The sequence below is a fragment of the Apus apus genome, chromosome 19 (assembly GCF_020740795.1).
Source record: "Apus apus isolate bApuApu2 chromosome 19, bApuApu2.pri.cur, whole genome shotgun sequence".
In the NCBI taxonomy this organism is placed as follows: Eukaryota; Metazoa; Chordata; class Aves; order Apodiformes; family Apodidae; genus Apus; species Apus apus.
The window spans coordinates 6,998,827-7,012,678 of record NC_067300.1 but is presented as its reverse complement, the minus strand read 5'-3'; the positions used below and the strand labels follow the sequence as shown (position 1 = coordinate 7,012,678).

General features: G+C 47.3%; 1 protein-coding gene across 10 annotated transcripts in view; it reads right to left on the bottom strand.

The window, feature by feature from the left end:
- Positions 1-13,852, bottom strand: part of PRRC2B (proline rich coiled-coil 2B) — a 46,675-nt gene that overhangs the window by 17,478 nt on the left and 15,345 nt on the right. For 9 of the 10 annotated variants that reach the window (XM_051636381.1, XM_051636379.1, XM_051636384.1 and 6 more), the window contains exons 5-17: positions 13,465-13,537; positions 10,954-11,097; positions 10,083-10,324; positions 9,572-9,693; positions 8,944-9,086; positions 8,238-8,328; positions 7,941-8,133; positions 7,250-7,565; positions 6,435-6,625; positions 4,421-4,628; positions 3,507-3,726; positions 956-3,019; positions 455-654 (exon numbers count right to left, since the gene is read on the bottom strand). In XM_051636381.1, coding sequence (XP_051492341.1) covers positions 455-654; positions 956-3,019; positions 3,507-3,726; positions 4,421-4,628; positions 6,435-6,625; positions 7,250-7,565; positions 7,941-8,133; positions 8,238-8,328; positions 8,944-9,086; positions 9,572-9,693; positions 10,083-10,324; positions 10,954-11,097; positions 13,465-13,537 — 4,207 coding nt within the window. The remainder of the gene's footprint in view (positions 1-454; positions 655-955; positions 3,020-3,506; positions 3,727-4,420; positions 4,629-6,434; positions 6,626-7,249; positions 7,566-7,940; positions 8,134-8,237; positions 8,329-8,943; positions 9,087-9,571; positions 9,694-10,082; positions 10,325-10,953; positions 11,098-13,464; positions 13,538-13,852) is intronic. The other variant, XM_051636386.1, reaches the window with a different exon arrangement.

Below are 13,852 nucleotides of genomic sequence, written 5' to 3'. Positions count from 1 at the left end.
TCACCTCTGGATGCAAAACTTCAGTTCCACGAACAGCAAAAAGCCGAGTTATGGCCTAATGCAAATTGCTTCAGAGACACTCATCTCTTACCTCCCTGTCATGAGCTCAGACTCAAATTCCCCACTCTGGAATGCCCCTTCAACTTCTTTCACACTAGATAAGTTATTTTGGGCTTGAAATATAACATCTTAGAAATATTCTCCCTAAACCAAAATTTTCTATAGAAGAAACATGAGAGAGACTGCCAGGTATGGCTGAAAGTTTGGGGTTAAATTTAAACCCATCTTTTGTCTTCTGTGTTTTTCCTACTCAGACACACTGACACTTATTGTTTGTGTAAATAAATCAAATGCAATCTAACCTGATATTTAACATTACACTGGACTGAATCAGCCTGGCTTGAAGTCAGCCACAATGTGTTATCCCTTCACAGAAACACATTAAGACACTCACTTCCGTAACTCAGTTCAAACTGTGACAAGGCCTCTCCCTTCTCGCTTGATCTTTGTGCTGCAGATTTGGGCTCCTTCTCTGGCTTTTTACCTGGCCCCTCAGCACTCTCTGAGTTGGCATGGGAAGCCCTATCCAAGCTGTAAATAGAGTGGCTGCTCCCACCACTGGTGTTGCCAAGGCCCCCTCCTTCTTCTGTAGACCTACAAGGAAAAAAAGAGAAAGGAATTAAAATTTGTCACTAGAAGATGAGTATAAGAAGAAAACATACAGGCTATAATCTCCTTGCAGGTTTCTAATCCTATCACATTCTTCCCTAGCCTTTGCTCAGCTGCAGCAGGAGTTAAATTCTGAGCACAAAGCCTATTACAAGGAAGTTACTGGGGAAGTCTGCACGAGATGGAAAGGAACAGCCAACAGCTGTTCCACCGTCCAGCCCTTCTCCACTCCTCCCTTATCAAGGTAACAGATGACAGTCAACTGCACATCAGAATGCAGCTTTACCTTTTGCTTTTCATCAGTGTCCCATTCTGCTGGCTCTCGTATCTGGAAGCTGCTCCTACACCAGTCCGGACAGTCTGCTCTGCAAACCCTGCTGGCTCAGCCTTGCGGCTCTGCCTGTCCACAAGAGGCCTCTGGCTGGAGAAGCTCCTCTTTGCCAGCTCCCTCTTCTCTCCCAAGCTGCTGCTCCCCAGGCCACTCTCCAGCTGGCCCTCGCTCTCTGAAACACCGTCTCGCCTCTCCCGCCGCTCGCTGAAGTCACTGCTCTCAGATGCTGTCTCCCACTCCTCATTGGCATGGTCTGATGAGTTCTGGTAGGACAGCTCAGGAGACCGCCTGCCCGAGATGTTGCTCTTCTCCGTGGTGGTCAGCTTGGGTCTTCCAGGCCACTGGCTGGGCAGCAGATTGGGGCCTCCCTCCTCAGGATTCCACTGGCCAACTGATTCCCTCTCTTGCCTGAGGCGCCTGAACCGTGGGGGCTTGTCTTGGCGGGGGGGACGCCGCCTCCTGAAGGGCCTGTTCTCTATGTTCTCCTGATCCACTGAGTAATCCTCCTGGAAAAAGTGCCTCTTGTCATCCAGATGATTCTCATCAAAAACCCGGCTGGAAAAGGAATCCACATGTTTGTAAGAATCCTGAATGTAATCCCTGTCAGACTGCTGCCTGCTCCCAAAAGTGTCAGATGGAGAAGTGTGGCTGTACTCCTGCCACCCTGCTCCCCCACTTCTGCCTTGCCACTGGGTGGGCTCTTTGCCCAGGAAACCCCTTCGCCCATAGCCAGAGTTGCTCAGCCTTGGTGGCAGTGATCTCCCAAAAGCTCTCGGAGCCCTCATCTTAGGATCCAGACTACTGTGATCATCTGAGTAGATTTTGTTGGACCTCCAAGACTCTTTGAAGTCTCCCTTCTTCAAATCACCGTCCTCCCTGTCCAGCACAGAACCCTCGTTGCCGTTTTCTGAGCCCCTCTGCCGGCGACGCTTGGGGAGCTCCTCATATTCTGAGCCTTCACTGTGTGTCTCACTTGCAATCCGGCGCCTGGGCTTGCCTCTGGGGAAGTCCTCTGGCTGGTTGAACTCCCGAAGCCCTCGTCCCCGGCTGCTCCGCTGGTTATTATAGACTCCCCGGCTGCCCACAACGGTGCCTCGACCTCTGAAAGTGAACTCCCTAAAGCCTCTTCCTCGTCCACGCCCTTGACCTCTCCCACCAAAGGCTTGTTCCTCGTCAATGAAGATCCAGTTGTTTCTTTTTGTGGGCGGGAGGTCACCAGGCTCTCTGGATTGCTTGTTCTCCCAGGTTCTTTCTGGTTTCTCTTCCTCCTCCTCTTCCTCTTCTTCCTCGTGGGATTTCTCAGCCTCTCGGGCAAGGCTGGCTTGGGAAGAACCTTTGTCATCCAGCAGATAACGAGTGGAGTTCAGTAAGGCTGTGGAATCATCTGACTCATTTTCTGCTTTCTGAACAGCCGCCTTCTCCTTCAGCAGGCGCGAGGTGTCCTCTCCCTCCAGTTTAACCTTCTCCAACTCCTTCTCCTTCTCCTCCACCTTGAGGGCTTTCAGGACTGGTTTTTTAATCGGGCCTGATCGCCGTGTCCTCCCCATCTGCTCCTGGTGCTGACCACTGGTGTTCCGGTTCTCTACAGCCCACTCCGTTGTTTCTTCCGCGGGCTGTTTGGTATTAGCTCCTTCTTTCTTCCATGGGTCAGCACTGAATGACTGCTCATCCCTGGGCACTTCTTCAGCAGCCTCTGCTGCAGCCTCTGTGGGTTTCTGGTGATGGTTGATATCCCAGCCATTATATTCAGGCTTCTTCTCTGCTTGGATAAAGTCAGGCTGCAGGGGCGAACATCTCAAGCTTGCATGGCGGTTGGCCGAAGGACAGGTTTCCTGCACAGTGTCCTGATGCTTAAACAAGAGATCTTGGCCTATCCTCTGAGAAGACAGGCAGCTGTCAAAGTCTGATTGGGCCTTCTTGTCAAAAGCATTCAAGTACTCCTCCCCTCTCTCCTCAAAGAGATCTCGCTGGGTGCTCAGACTCTCTGGCCTTCCAGGAGAAGCAGAGCAACTGTCATTCCTGAGAAGGAAACAAACAACAAAAAGAAAGTCAGCTAACACAGAGCACGTCTCCAAAAGCCCTCAAATCAAGGGATTATAAAGAAAGCAGCTTCTATGATGGGCTGCAAACTTAAAAAAATAAAGGGAGAGTCTGCCTCCAACACATGGAGATCTAAAAACAAGGAACTGCTTTCAGAGAGTCCTAGAGAATAGGAGACAAACTGGTAGGTATCAGAAATTCTGACTCACTATTTTCTGTACCTAACCACGTACCGTCCTACTGAACAGGCTCCAAGCTGGTCAGCTTCAACTGGCATCAGCTGGAAAGCCCCTGTGAAGACCTCCATGACAAACACTCAACAGTGCAAGGCTGCTACAAGGTCAGTACCTTGGCCTATTCAGAGATACTTTTTAGGGCAACTCTACACCTGCTTTTCAGTACATAACAACTTAAGGCCGTACCTCCCATCACAGCACGCATAAGGAGAGAGGAATCCTGCACTCACCTGGCATGCAGCCCCTCCATGGTCATGTTGTCAGCCTGTTTTTGATGTGACAGGGAGTACCCTTTGCTCTGCAGAGATGTGTAGCTCTCCTGGCCCCACACTGGCACAGGGTCCAAGGGAGCAGTTTTCCTTTCCACCTGCCCTGCCTGACAGTTCTGATCTTCAGACCGACAGCTGCTCCCAACGATGGAGTCCTGCTGAATCATGGGCTTCATAATTCCTGGTCATGACAAGAGTTCATACCATTAACACTATGGCCTCATAGCCATGAGGAATTAACAATCCACAGCTAGCCTGACTCCCCTTCCTTCCAGAGCAGCAGGTGACTGCAACCATGTAAACCCTTCTGGTAGAGGGGAGGCTGTGCTTAGGAAGGACACAGCTGGGAAATACACCTGGAGTGATACAGAAGGTGACACACAGCCCACCTTGCACAGAACACCTCATACCATCACTGGCTTGGAACTCACCAGGTGTGTGAAACAAACCACAAACTCAAGAGAATTCTACATCCTGATGATCAGTAACAAAGTAGGAAGGTGCAAGGAGCACCCAGCTCAGGAACTACAGGCCCTCTCCATCCCATTTCTTGAAGAGGGTCTATTAAAATTTCATATTATTAGAGTTAACTTCCAAACTGACCTTTTTCCTCCAAGGGGCAAGGATCTGCTTTCACACCCACTAATGTTCCAATACTGCTACATCTCCCACTGCAGTGCAGGGGAAGGACAGGCAGGTGTCCTCCCTCCCAACCTCCTCTGTTCCCTCCCCAGCTCTCATTGCACCCAGGTCCTTCTCATCTCTAGAGAAGGTCAATCACAGACAGCCAGGGCAGAGGTATGATGGGTGAGCAGATTTCCAGATATGGACCAACTCAACTGCCATGATAGAGAGAAACACTGAAAACACCTTACCTGAAGGGTGAAGGGCTGAAGGGTAGAAATCCACAGGGGTGCGACTCGGGGCCATGCGAGGGTCCATATAAGAGGGCATCATCATCCAGCGAGGATCAAAGCCAAGCATCTGGGGGTGTGGTGGGTAGAACGTCCGTTGGGGATGGGAATGGGATGGGGGAGGATAGACTTGCTGCTGCTGCCAGTGCTGCATCTTGTACAGCTGCTCCTGCAGGGAAGAGGGATGGCTTGTTTGACATGGAACAGTTAAGGGGCCAGGAATCACACTTGCAAACTGACCAGCCAAAAGAAAACACATTCCATGTGTTAGAGACTCAAAAATACATCAGATAGACGGGTAGAGCAGATTAGGGCAATTCACTATCAGCTGGGAACATGGCAGTATGTTATTCTCCTAATACCCAGAACAGCCAGAATATCTTGCAGGCAGAGTCTCACTGTACTACAGCCCATGCCCCACAGCTCAATGCAAGGGATCAACACTTCCATGAGATACAGGACAGCTTTCTGTCCAACACAGTTTCCTAATTGCAACCAAGTACTTCAGAAGATGTTGCTCTTTGGAGGAAATGCAATTACAAATAATTTAGTGTGCATACATATTACTTCTACTCATGTTAGCTGAACAGATTAGATAAGAACATCCTAGGCTTAATTAAGAGAGCTCATAATATTTTATAGTATTTCCTGTGCATCTCGCAGAAATGAGGCCAACACCTTTGGTTTGTTTCTCACATGGCCAGTCCACCTTCCTTTAGCTGAAGACTGTCATGATCTTAATCTGATTTGACATTTAACTTCTGCTAAAGGTCCAAGAAGAACCTTTATTTGTGTACCAAAGGAAGCTTTCTAAAGGTAAACAGCTCCAATTAACATTAAATACATCCATTTACCTGTCAAACTTTCCACTGTTTTTTCTTACTAAACTTAATAAACAGTTGCAGTGTATAACACTGTTTTAAAAAAAAAGCCAATCCCTTACTGCAGAGCAAGAGAGACACCCTTAAATCTGAACCTGACACATCATTACAGCAAGGGACAAACTCAGAAAATGCAAAGATTATATCTGAGTTATCTAGTGCTTCAGTACCTTGGAGAAAATATTTCATTAATGATACCAACACTGTTTTTTATTTTGTTCTTTTCATGGAACCACTGCTACCAAAGTAGCAATACGTGCCAGCCAAAATACAAACTGCTTCATACATACTAATGACTCAGAGGACAAGAGAAAATAAAATAAAATGTTAATGTTCTTTCAGTAGCAATGACCTGGGGTATTATTTGCATGACAGCAAGGACATCCAATTATTTTTAGTTTAAGAGCATCTCTTCTAAAGAGGAACTTTAGCAGCATTTGCTGCTGTACATCTGAATCATGAAAATGTCAACTGCCCAGTAACAAGCACAGGGGAACATCCATTAAAGAGCAATTACCGAGCTTCCAAGGAAAAGCCAAATGTAAGCTCTTCACTAAGGTTTGCAGCAGCATTGATTGTATCACATTTCAAGTGGTTATTCTATGAAGAATGGCAATTAACTCTGCATTATCTCAAGCCTGGATATTTTGTCCCCTGCTTTGACTGTGCCGCTCCAAGGAGGCTCACTGCATCTGGATGAGGAGCTGGAACAGCACACGTGGCACATACAGTTCTGTAAGGCCAGCCAAGACGCAAGGCACATAAAGCAGTTCAGGCTGGTCTCTCAAGAGCCCCAGAAGAGAGTTTTCAGTGGAACAAAAATGACAAAATTAAGACCAAACACATTCATGGTGCAAAGAGAATACTGATTTGAAAGAGTTTCACAGAAACAAAGCTATGTAGGTAGAAATTGAGAGCAGATACAGAGGACCACCCCTCTGCAAAGGCAGGAGGCAGAACAAGAAGTCTGCCGCTTCACAACTCTCATGTTCAGCCCAAAGACAGTTGGTCATTTGACTGTGTTGAGAACCAAGAAAACACAACGGTTTGGTGGGGCTCCAAAGGAAGAGAGGTGGGAGTGTCACACCTATTACCTGTTGCTGCTGCTGTTGCTGCCTCTGGAACCGTGGGGGAAGAGACTTCTGGTATTTGTTGAATTCCTGTGCTGGAGAGGGAGCTTCTCTGAGCTCTTCCTCACTGCTGCTTTGGGCTGCTGCTGCTGCTGGGGCAGGAGCCTCCTCTTCTGGACAGCCAGAGACATCCTGTGTGTGAAACTCAGGGGTTGCTGCAGAGAAGAAAATAAGCCTTGAAGAGCCCTGCTCATGACAGGGCTTGTGAGTGCAAGACCACACCACAACATGTAAGCATGTCCTGACTGCATTACATGGTTAACTTCATTATCATCATATATAGCCACCTCACACACCACCTCCCTGATTTGCCTTGACTGCTCTAGAGGGCTTTGTCCATCTTATTTTAGTGATCCCTCTCTGCCATCAACCTTCTGCTTAAGAACTGAGGAAAAACTCCATTTTCCCTGTTACTCCTTAAACTTGCCAGCACCTACCGATAACAGCTTTTCTCATCTGTGGCCCATAAGCACTTTCTTAGTATCATCATCCAATCACGAGATCAAGAGGCTCACTCCAACAAAGCCTCTGCTAACACAGCTGACTGAACACAAAGGCAACCCAAGAAGTTTGCACTTGTTTTAATAGAATTATTTTTTTTTGTATTTTAAATGGCCCTTCACCACCAATCCAAAACACTCTGCAGAACACATGAAGCAGCTGACTCTGAGTGCCACTGAAGTGCCTCTGAACTCTCACTCCCTGGAAAGCCCCCACACTTCAGGTACAATAGCAAAAAAAGCAGTTTATATGACATGAGGCGAGCAATGTCTTTTTACCTCTACGGAGAGCATGACCATTCTCTTGCACAGCATTCTTCTCTGTGCTTGGAGGTCGCGGGTCTTCATTCTCTGTGTGTTTCTGGGATTCCCCACTCTTCTGAGCCAGTTTGCATTTCTGATCAAGTTGCTTCAGCTTTGCAGCACAGGCTGCCAGACGTTCCTCCCTGGCTCGCCGCTCCTCCTCCTCCCGTCGCTTCCTGGCTCTCTCGACAGCCTCAGAGATCTCAGAGTGCACAAACTTCTGTCTCAGTGGCACCTTTTCTTCTTTATCCTCAGCAGACTGCTGTCTGAGAACACTCCCCAGTGCGGGCTTCTGTCGAAGGAAAAGCATTTCTCAATAAGCAAGACCCAAACATCTCTTGCATAAGATTTGCACTCTAAGCTGAGAAAATCCCCTCCTGACTCCCTCCCCTCTATCCTCATACACAAAACCCCCCTTTTCACAGGGAGAGTTACTCCTCTGTGCCTCAATGGCTCAGTTTTCTGTCTGACAATCCCACTGGTCTGAACCAGCTTCTATTTCTTTTCTCTAGCAGGAATGCTATGCAGATGGATTTTGCTCCAGCTGGATGTAAACTAAGACTTGAGAAATTAATCAGCATTCCATTTTCAATAAAACATCAAACTGGCCTTGTAAGGACAAGAGATGTGTTGCATCCAGCAGCACAAGTCCACTCACACAACCAACCTGATATTCAGATGCAGAGCTCCAGCCATTCAGCTTCTTTGGAGGCTGCTGTGAATCCTGCACTTTCCGGGCTGACCGGGACAAGCCAACTGATTCGCTCCAGTTCTTCCCTTCCTCCGAGGTGTGTTTTGCATCTGCACTGTCTGCAGAGCTCAGGGACAACTGTCGCTGCCTTCTGGGATCCCAGCTGTTCCTGTCATATCAACAGTTTTGCTATTAATTTGCTATTTGCCTCAAAAAGCACATTCTTACCAAGTGCCAAAGGCAACTGGAGGTGCAAATAGCACTACTGCTCACCACTTCTGTCGTCCATCTTTAAGAGTTTCTTCCTCCTCCTCATCTTCACTGAACTTTAGTTTCTCAGAGTAATCCACTTCATCATGAATGCCTACAAAAGCAGGATTGGAAAAGGTCTATGTGAGAGGAAAGAAACAGGTCCCCTCTCATGATAAAGCTTATGCCCTCTCTGGCACTAAACCAGAGAATGCACAGGCTTGGCATAAACTGCTTTGAAAGCCAAATGTCCACCATAGGTACAAGAAATTATGCAGGGAGTGTGGACCTACACTGCTGAACAGCTGGGGTGGTCCCAGAAAAGGAGCAGCAAGCAGTAGGGGGATGGGGGCAGCACATGAGGAGACAACCACCAAGCTAGACTGTGTAGCTGGGTACTGAATGCCACGACTGAAAAGCCAGGACTAACTCTTCTTCCCAGCAGCCATCCTCCTAACTCCTGCTGTTTGGTGTTTTCAGCTCTTAGGAGTCTTCAGATCCAGTTCCCTGAGTACAGTTTGATGGAAGGATCAGAAGGATCCATTGTGTCATCATTTACACCAACAGCAATTTCCCAACTACACAGACCACTCTTAGCTTCTGCTCTTTCCTTCTGTGGCAGTGAAACAGTCACCAGAATATCCCGGCTATGGCATGCTTCGGGGAGGAGCAAGTAGTTTGCTTCAGCTCTTAAGCTGTTTCCTGAAGCTGGAGAATGGAAGTACTTTACCTGCCCATCCATCATCTGCATCATTGTCTAGTTCATCCAGCCCCTTCAGGTTCTCTGCATTGATGATGGTGGGTCGAGGTGCTCTCTCCATTTGCTGCCGGAGTGGTCGTGTTGGGCGAGCCAGGCCAAGCCTGTTCTCTTTTCTACAGAAGAATGCAAAGAAATGGTTAGAAAAAGCAAACAGTAAAAAAAAACCAAACACAAACAACAACAAAAAAAACCCGTACAGCTGAGTTTGTAAGAGTGAAATCTGTCATTTCTACCAGGCACTCATATGGGAGGGCTCCAAGTTTCTCTCCCTGTCCAGCAAAGTTTCTTTCTCTTGTCTAACCTGGTGCCCACACCCTAGGGCTTTCAGATGAGAGCTGCAATCCTTCCAGTCCAGGATCACACACAACTACTTCTGACATCCACCTGCTCTTCAGACACACAGTGCCTACAGTCCTGCAGCACTTCAGATGCTGCTGCAGCTGCAGCAAAGTACTGCTGCTTTGGATAAAAATTTGGTTTCCCTGTGACTGCCTGCAGCTTCACCCACATGACTGGATCCTTGGCCCAAATTCTTGCATAAAGGCTCATGTCACTGCCTAAACCTGCCTCTCCAGTGGAACAGTCATGGCAGCCTTACCCATCCTGGTCGTTCATCTGGTATTGTCTGAAAGGTACTCGGGGCTCAAGCCGAAGCTGAGGAACAGGGAAAGACCCTCGGTCCAGCGATGCAGGGGTCTCAGATGGCTGTTGTGGACACATCTGGAAGGAGGCAAAGCAGGATAGTCTGTTTTCTCTCCTTGCCCAGGAAGGCTTACCCAGATTATGTTACAACACAAGCACGGTAGGTGCATCCGTGCCAAGGCAAAACAAACATTCCTCATCTGGATGCCTAACAGGGCACGAGCTAATGGTTACCTTCCCCAGCTCTGGAGAGCAAGTAGCAACTTTTGCTTGGGCTGAGCACATTCTAGCTCAAAAGGGTAAATGCGCAACAGGGGAAACTAAAAACAGATCAGGAGAAGGGGCCCTGAGAAAGCCCTGGGAACTGAAAGTTCAGAGAAGAGGTATCTCAGCTGACTTCTTCAACCCACACACACACATGATAAGAAGCAATGACATGCCCCAGCTGTAGGGAAAGGGCAACTTACAAAAGCAGGTAGCATGTCATGGTATGTAGGTGGCTGGTAGACATTTCCCATGAACTGTGAAGCCCCTTTGCGGACAGGCTGAGCTGGGCGGAGAGACGGCTCCTTGGAATCGCTGGCGCTCCCGGAGGAGGGGGCTCCGTCTCCGGTGCTGGAGGTCTTGCTGCCCAGCTCAGCAGGGGAGGCGGTCAGAGATGTGGCAGAGGTGATGTTCCTCCCACCGCCCTCCCTCCAACTGGTGACATCTGCAAAAGGAGGTCATCCTGATGTTAACATTCGTAAGCGCAGTCGGTCACTCTGCCAGGAAGTCTTGAAACTCAAATACTCTGGTCAAGCCCTAATTACACTAAGCATGTAGAAAAACATCAGGGAACAAGGAAAAATTCCAACTGTATTTATTATCCTTAGAGACTAGCAGCATCAGCCATTACTAAGAAATTTGGACACCAGTGGTGTCCTTATTTGTCAAGAAGCCTAAATTCCAACCAACTCTGCACCCCACCTCCACAGTCCTTGCCCTGCAGAACTAAGGCCCATTAGATCATGCACAAACACTCAGAAAGAAGCCACATTACACCACCAATTTCACTTCCCTAGGGGGAAGGGGCCTGCTTTGCAACATCACACAGCAACTTTGATTAAATAATGTAGCAGATGACAGCCCACACTTGGCTGTCTGGACCACAGGGCTCAGCCAGTGACCATCAGCACTACATGTCACCCTGTGGTCATTTGCTGAGCAGCTTGACACATACAAGTTCATAAAAACATAAAAGGAAATGTAAGGATGGAATATCTGACATCCCCTTGCCCAAAGCACAGTCCGTGGTGTTATGAACTGGGATAAAGCAGAAGGACACAACCCTTCACTTACTCTGGGGGCGGAGGCTTGGTCCTGGCCCATACGACGGATCTAAGGCGCCCTTTTCTTTGCCAGCCTTGTCCTGCACACCAGCTGCTTTCAGCGTCGGAAATTCCTCGGGAGAGAAGGATAACAGTCGGCTTGAGGCCCTTGAACCTGTCAGACAAACAAGCGTGGGACTCAGGAGATTTTTCCATTCTTTCAATTCCCTCGTGAGATCAGCCTGGAAACACATTCCCTGAGAATCTGGGTCTTCAGCATATTTAAACCCAAGTTACTATCATACCAGCACCTCTGCTCACATTGAAAACACTCTCAGACACTGCCACCAACATGACAACACATGTCCTCACCCAGCACTCCCACACTCCTCACTTGGGATCTTCATTTAAATTCTCATGTTCAACAAAGTCAGAGTGAACTTTTTCAGCTTCCAGTTTTTTTGTAAAAGCACAAAATCCGGACAGAGATATAAATTCTGCCAGGTCATTTAAGAGATGACACACTCTTATCAAGTATTTGACATTTCTATTCACTCTTTTTGCTCAGATCTCTCTCTACCCTGTAAGTCTATTGTTAAGATCTCTGGCAATATACTCAGTGAAAGACCATAGATAAGGACCGACTGCTCTATGCTCTACTCCACTCTCCTCCCTGCTGCAGCATTTTTAAGATGCAGATCACTGGCCAGATCAGGCCCCTGGTTTGTTTCTGGTCATTGGCAAATTGTCTTGTCGAGTCATCAGCCACCCTAGAACAAGTGTTCTGTCCGCTTTAAAGATCTGTCAGTGACTGAAACAAAACACTGCAAACCTCCTAAACCTGCTGGCAACACCGAATAAAAGAAAACTGTCAGCATTATTGCACTACTAAACATTTTTTAAAATTGCCTTTTTGAGAACTGTTTATTAGTGTTACTTGCTCTTCTTAAAACAGGCATTACAGAATTACCATGTCAGAAGTATCAGCAACGAGTACTGAAGATCTGACAAAAGTGTCCCATCTATCTTCATGCTTCCTTGCCCTGAGTCAAGAAGCACTGGCTTCTTTAAATAATTTTCACTTTTTGCAACTTGCACACTGCACAAGACCTCCCATCTGAAGTTTTCCAGGGAAGATATTGCAACTGCTGTACAAAACTTCTTCAAATACTTGGGACAGATGAGAATACACAAGAAGGACATTTCTCAAATACACCACAAGTACCTGAGATGTGTCAAGAGTTCCGATTTCTACTGCATTATTCTCCTGAACTAGAATGGCAACATGAGATTTCCACCCACCCAGGCAAGGCTGCACAACATGACTGTTGATGTGCAGGCAGTGACAATTTGCACCCTAATCCTAAGCAGCATCACACCCATAGACATTTGGTGCACCTTTTTTTTTTTTTTCATCTTCTAATTAAGCTGCTCTTAGTCACACATGCAACTCTTTTGTTTGGTTGAGAACTTGATATTGACAAGTATGACCTAGAATGTGTTTTCAAAAGACCTATAAAAAATTATTAGATGATCAGATTTCAAAATGACTGTACAGGAGGTCCACACAGCAACAGTCTCAAAAAAGTACCAATTAACCCAAGAAGACACAGTCTTTGCACCAGCCACCAACCTCAGGCAAGCAAACGGCTCTGCTTTAACATTTAGCCTTTGAGAAACAGCCTCTCATTAAGGGACTAATTTAATTTCAGATAATCTTGTCCCCTGCATTTCTGCAATCTGCAGCTGTCTCGATTCCTTCAAATCTCTCTGCAATTTCACTCATTCTGTGAGTGAATGTTCACATTAAACCAATGGAACTGAGTTGTTATTCTCACTGCAGTTTTAATGCTAGTTCTCAGTGCAGCTGGAAACCACCTCCTGTGTGGAAATGGATTAATCTGAAGACAACTGAACTCCCAATTTATGTTAACACTGCTCCAAGATCCTCAGTCAAGCAGAAGCCATTAGCAGCAGTTACTTAGGAAGACTTACTAGAGAGGCCTCAGTCAAGGTCCAAGCAAGTGTATCCTGCAATAGCTCCAGTGCCACTTCCACCCACTGACACAGTAACACCCTTGGACCAAGGATGACATGTACAGCCTCCCCAAGTGTTATCAGGCTGTAGCCTGACTTCTGACCACCTAATTAGGTGAAGCTTCCCATGCTACTAGCCATGGAGATGCCTACATTTAGAGTTCCTGACAACTCTCCTTTCTTCTTCTAAACCAATCCCTCCCCTCTTCCGCTCTGTTTTCTGCACCTTTATTACACACTGCTCTGGGCTGATCAAAGATGTTTGTGGGGGAGCAAATGTTTCCCTGGCAGACCTGAACAGATGCAGTTGCACCATTCCAGCCAACATACTGAACAGATTGAAAACAACACTCATATGGCCTCACTGTACTGTAACCACGACAGCTGGCTCCCATTCCACACCAGTCTAGACAGGCAAGGCAGGAAGACATGGAGTCTACCCCACCTCAAGCCTGTCTGGGAGAAGGAGGCACATCACAGCTCCATTTCTGTTTATCATACTCACCACCTTCTTGTCCTGCTGGCTTTCCATTCAGCTGTGCCCATGACTTTGGTCCACCTGGCACTGAATTTGTACTCTGAAAACAAAACACAAAAAACCCCATTGCCCAAAGATCAGTGAAGTTTCAGGACTGCTTCTCATTTCCTGGCTGGCACCTGCTATGGTTCAGATGTCTACATCACCCAGATGCCCCTACATACCACAGGTCTAACCAGCTTCTTGCTGGAGCTAAAAGTTAGCTGCTTCCCATTCCAGTATACTACGATGCTACAGCAAAAACCCTCTTCTCTGCCCTGCCTCTCATCTCACCTCACTTATCCTCCCCAACTATTTCCTCAAAACATTTCCTCTTGCTTTCCTCCCTCTAATCAAGATCCCTCTTAATGGTCTA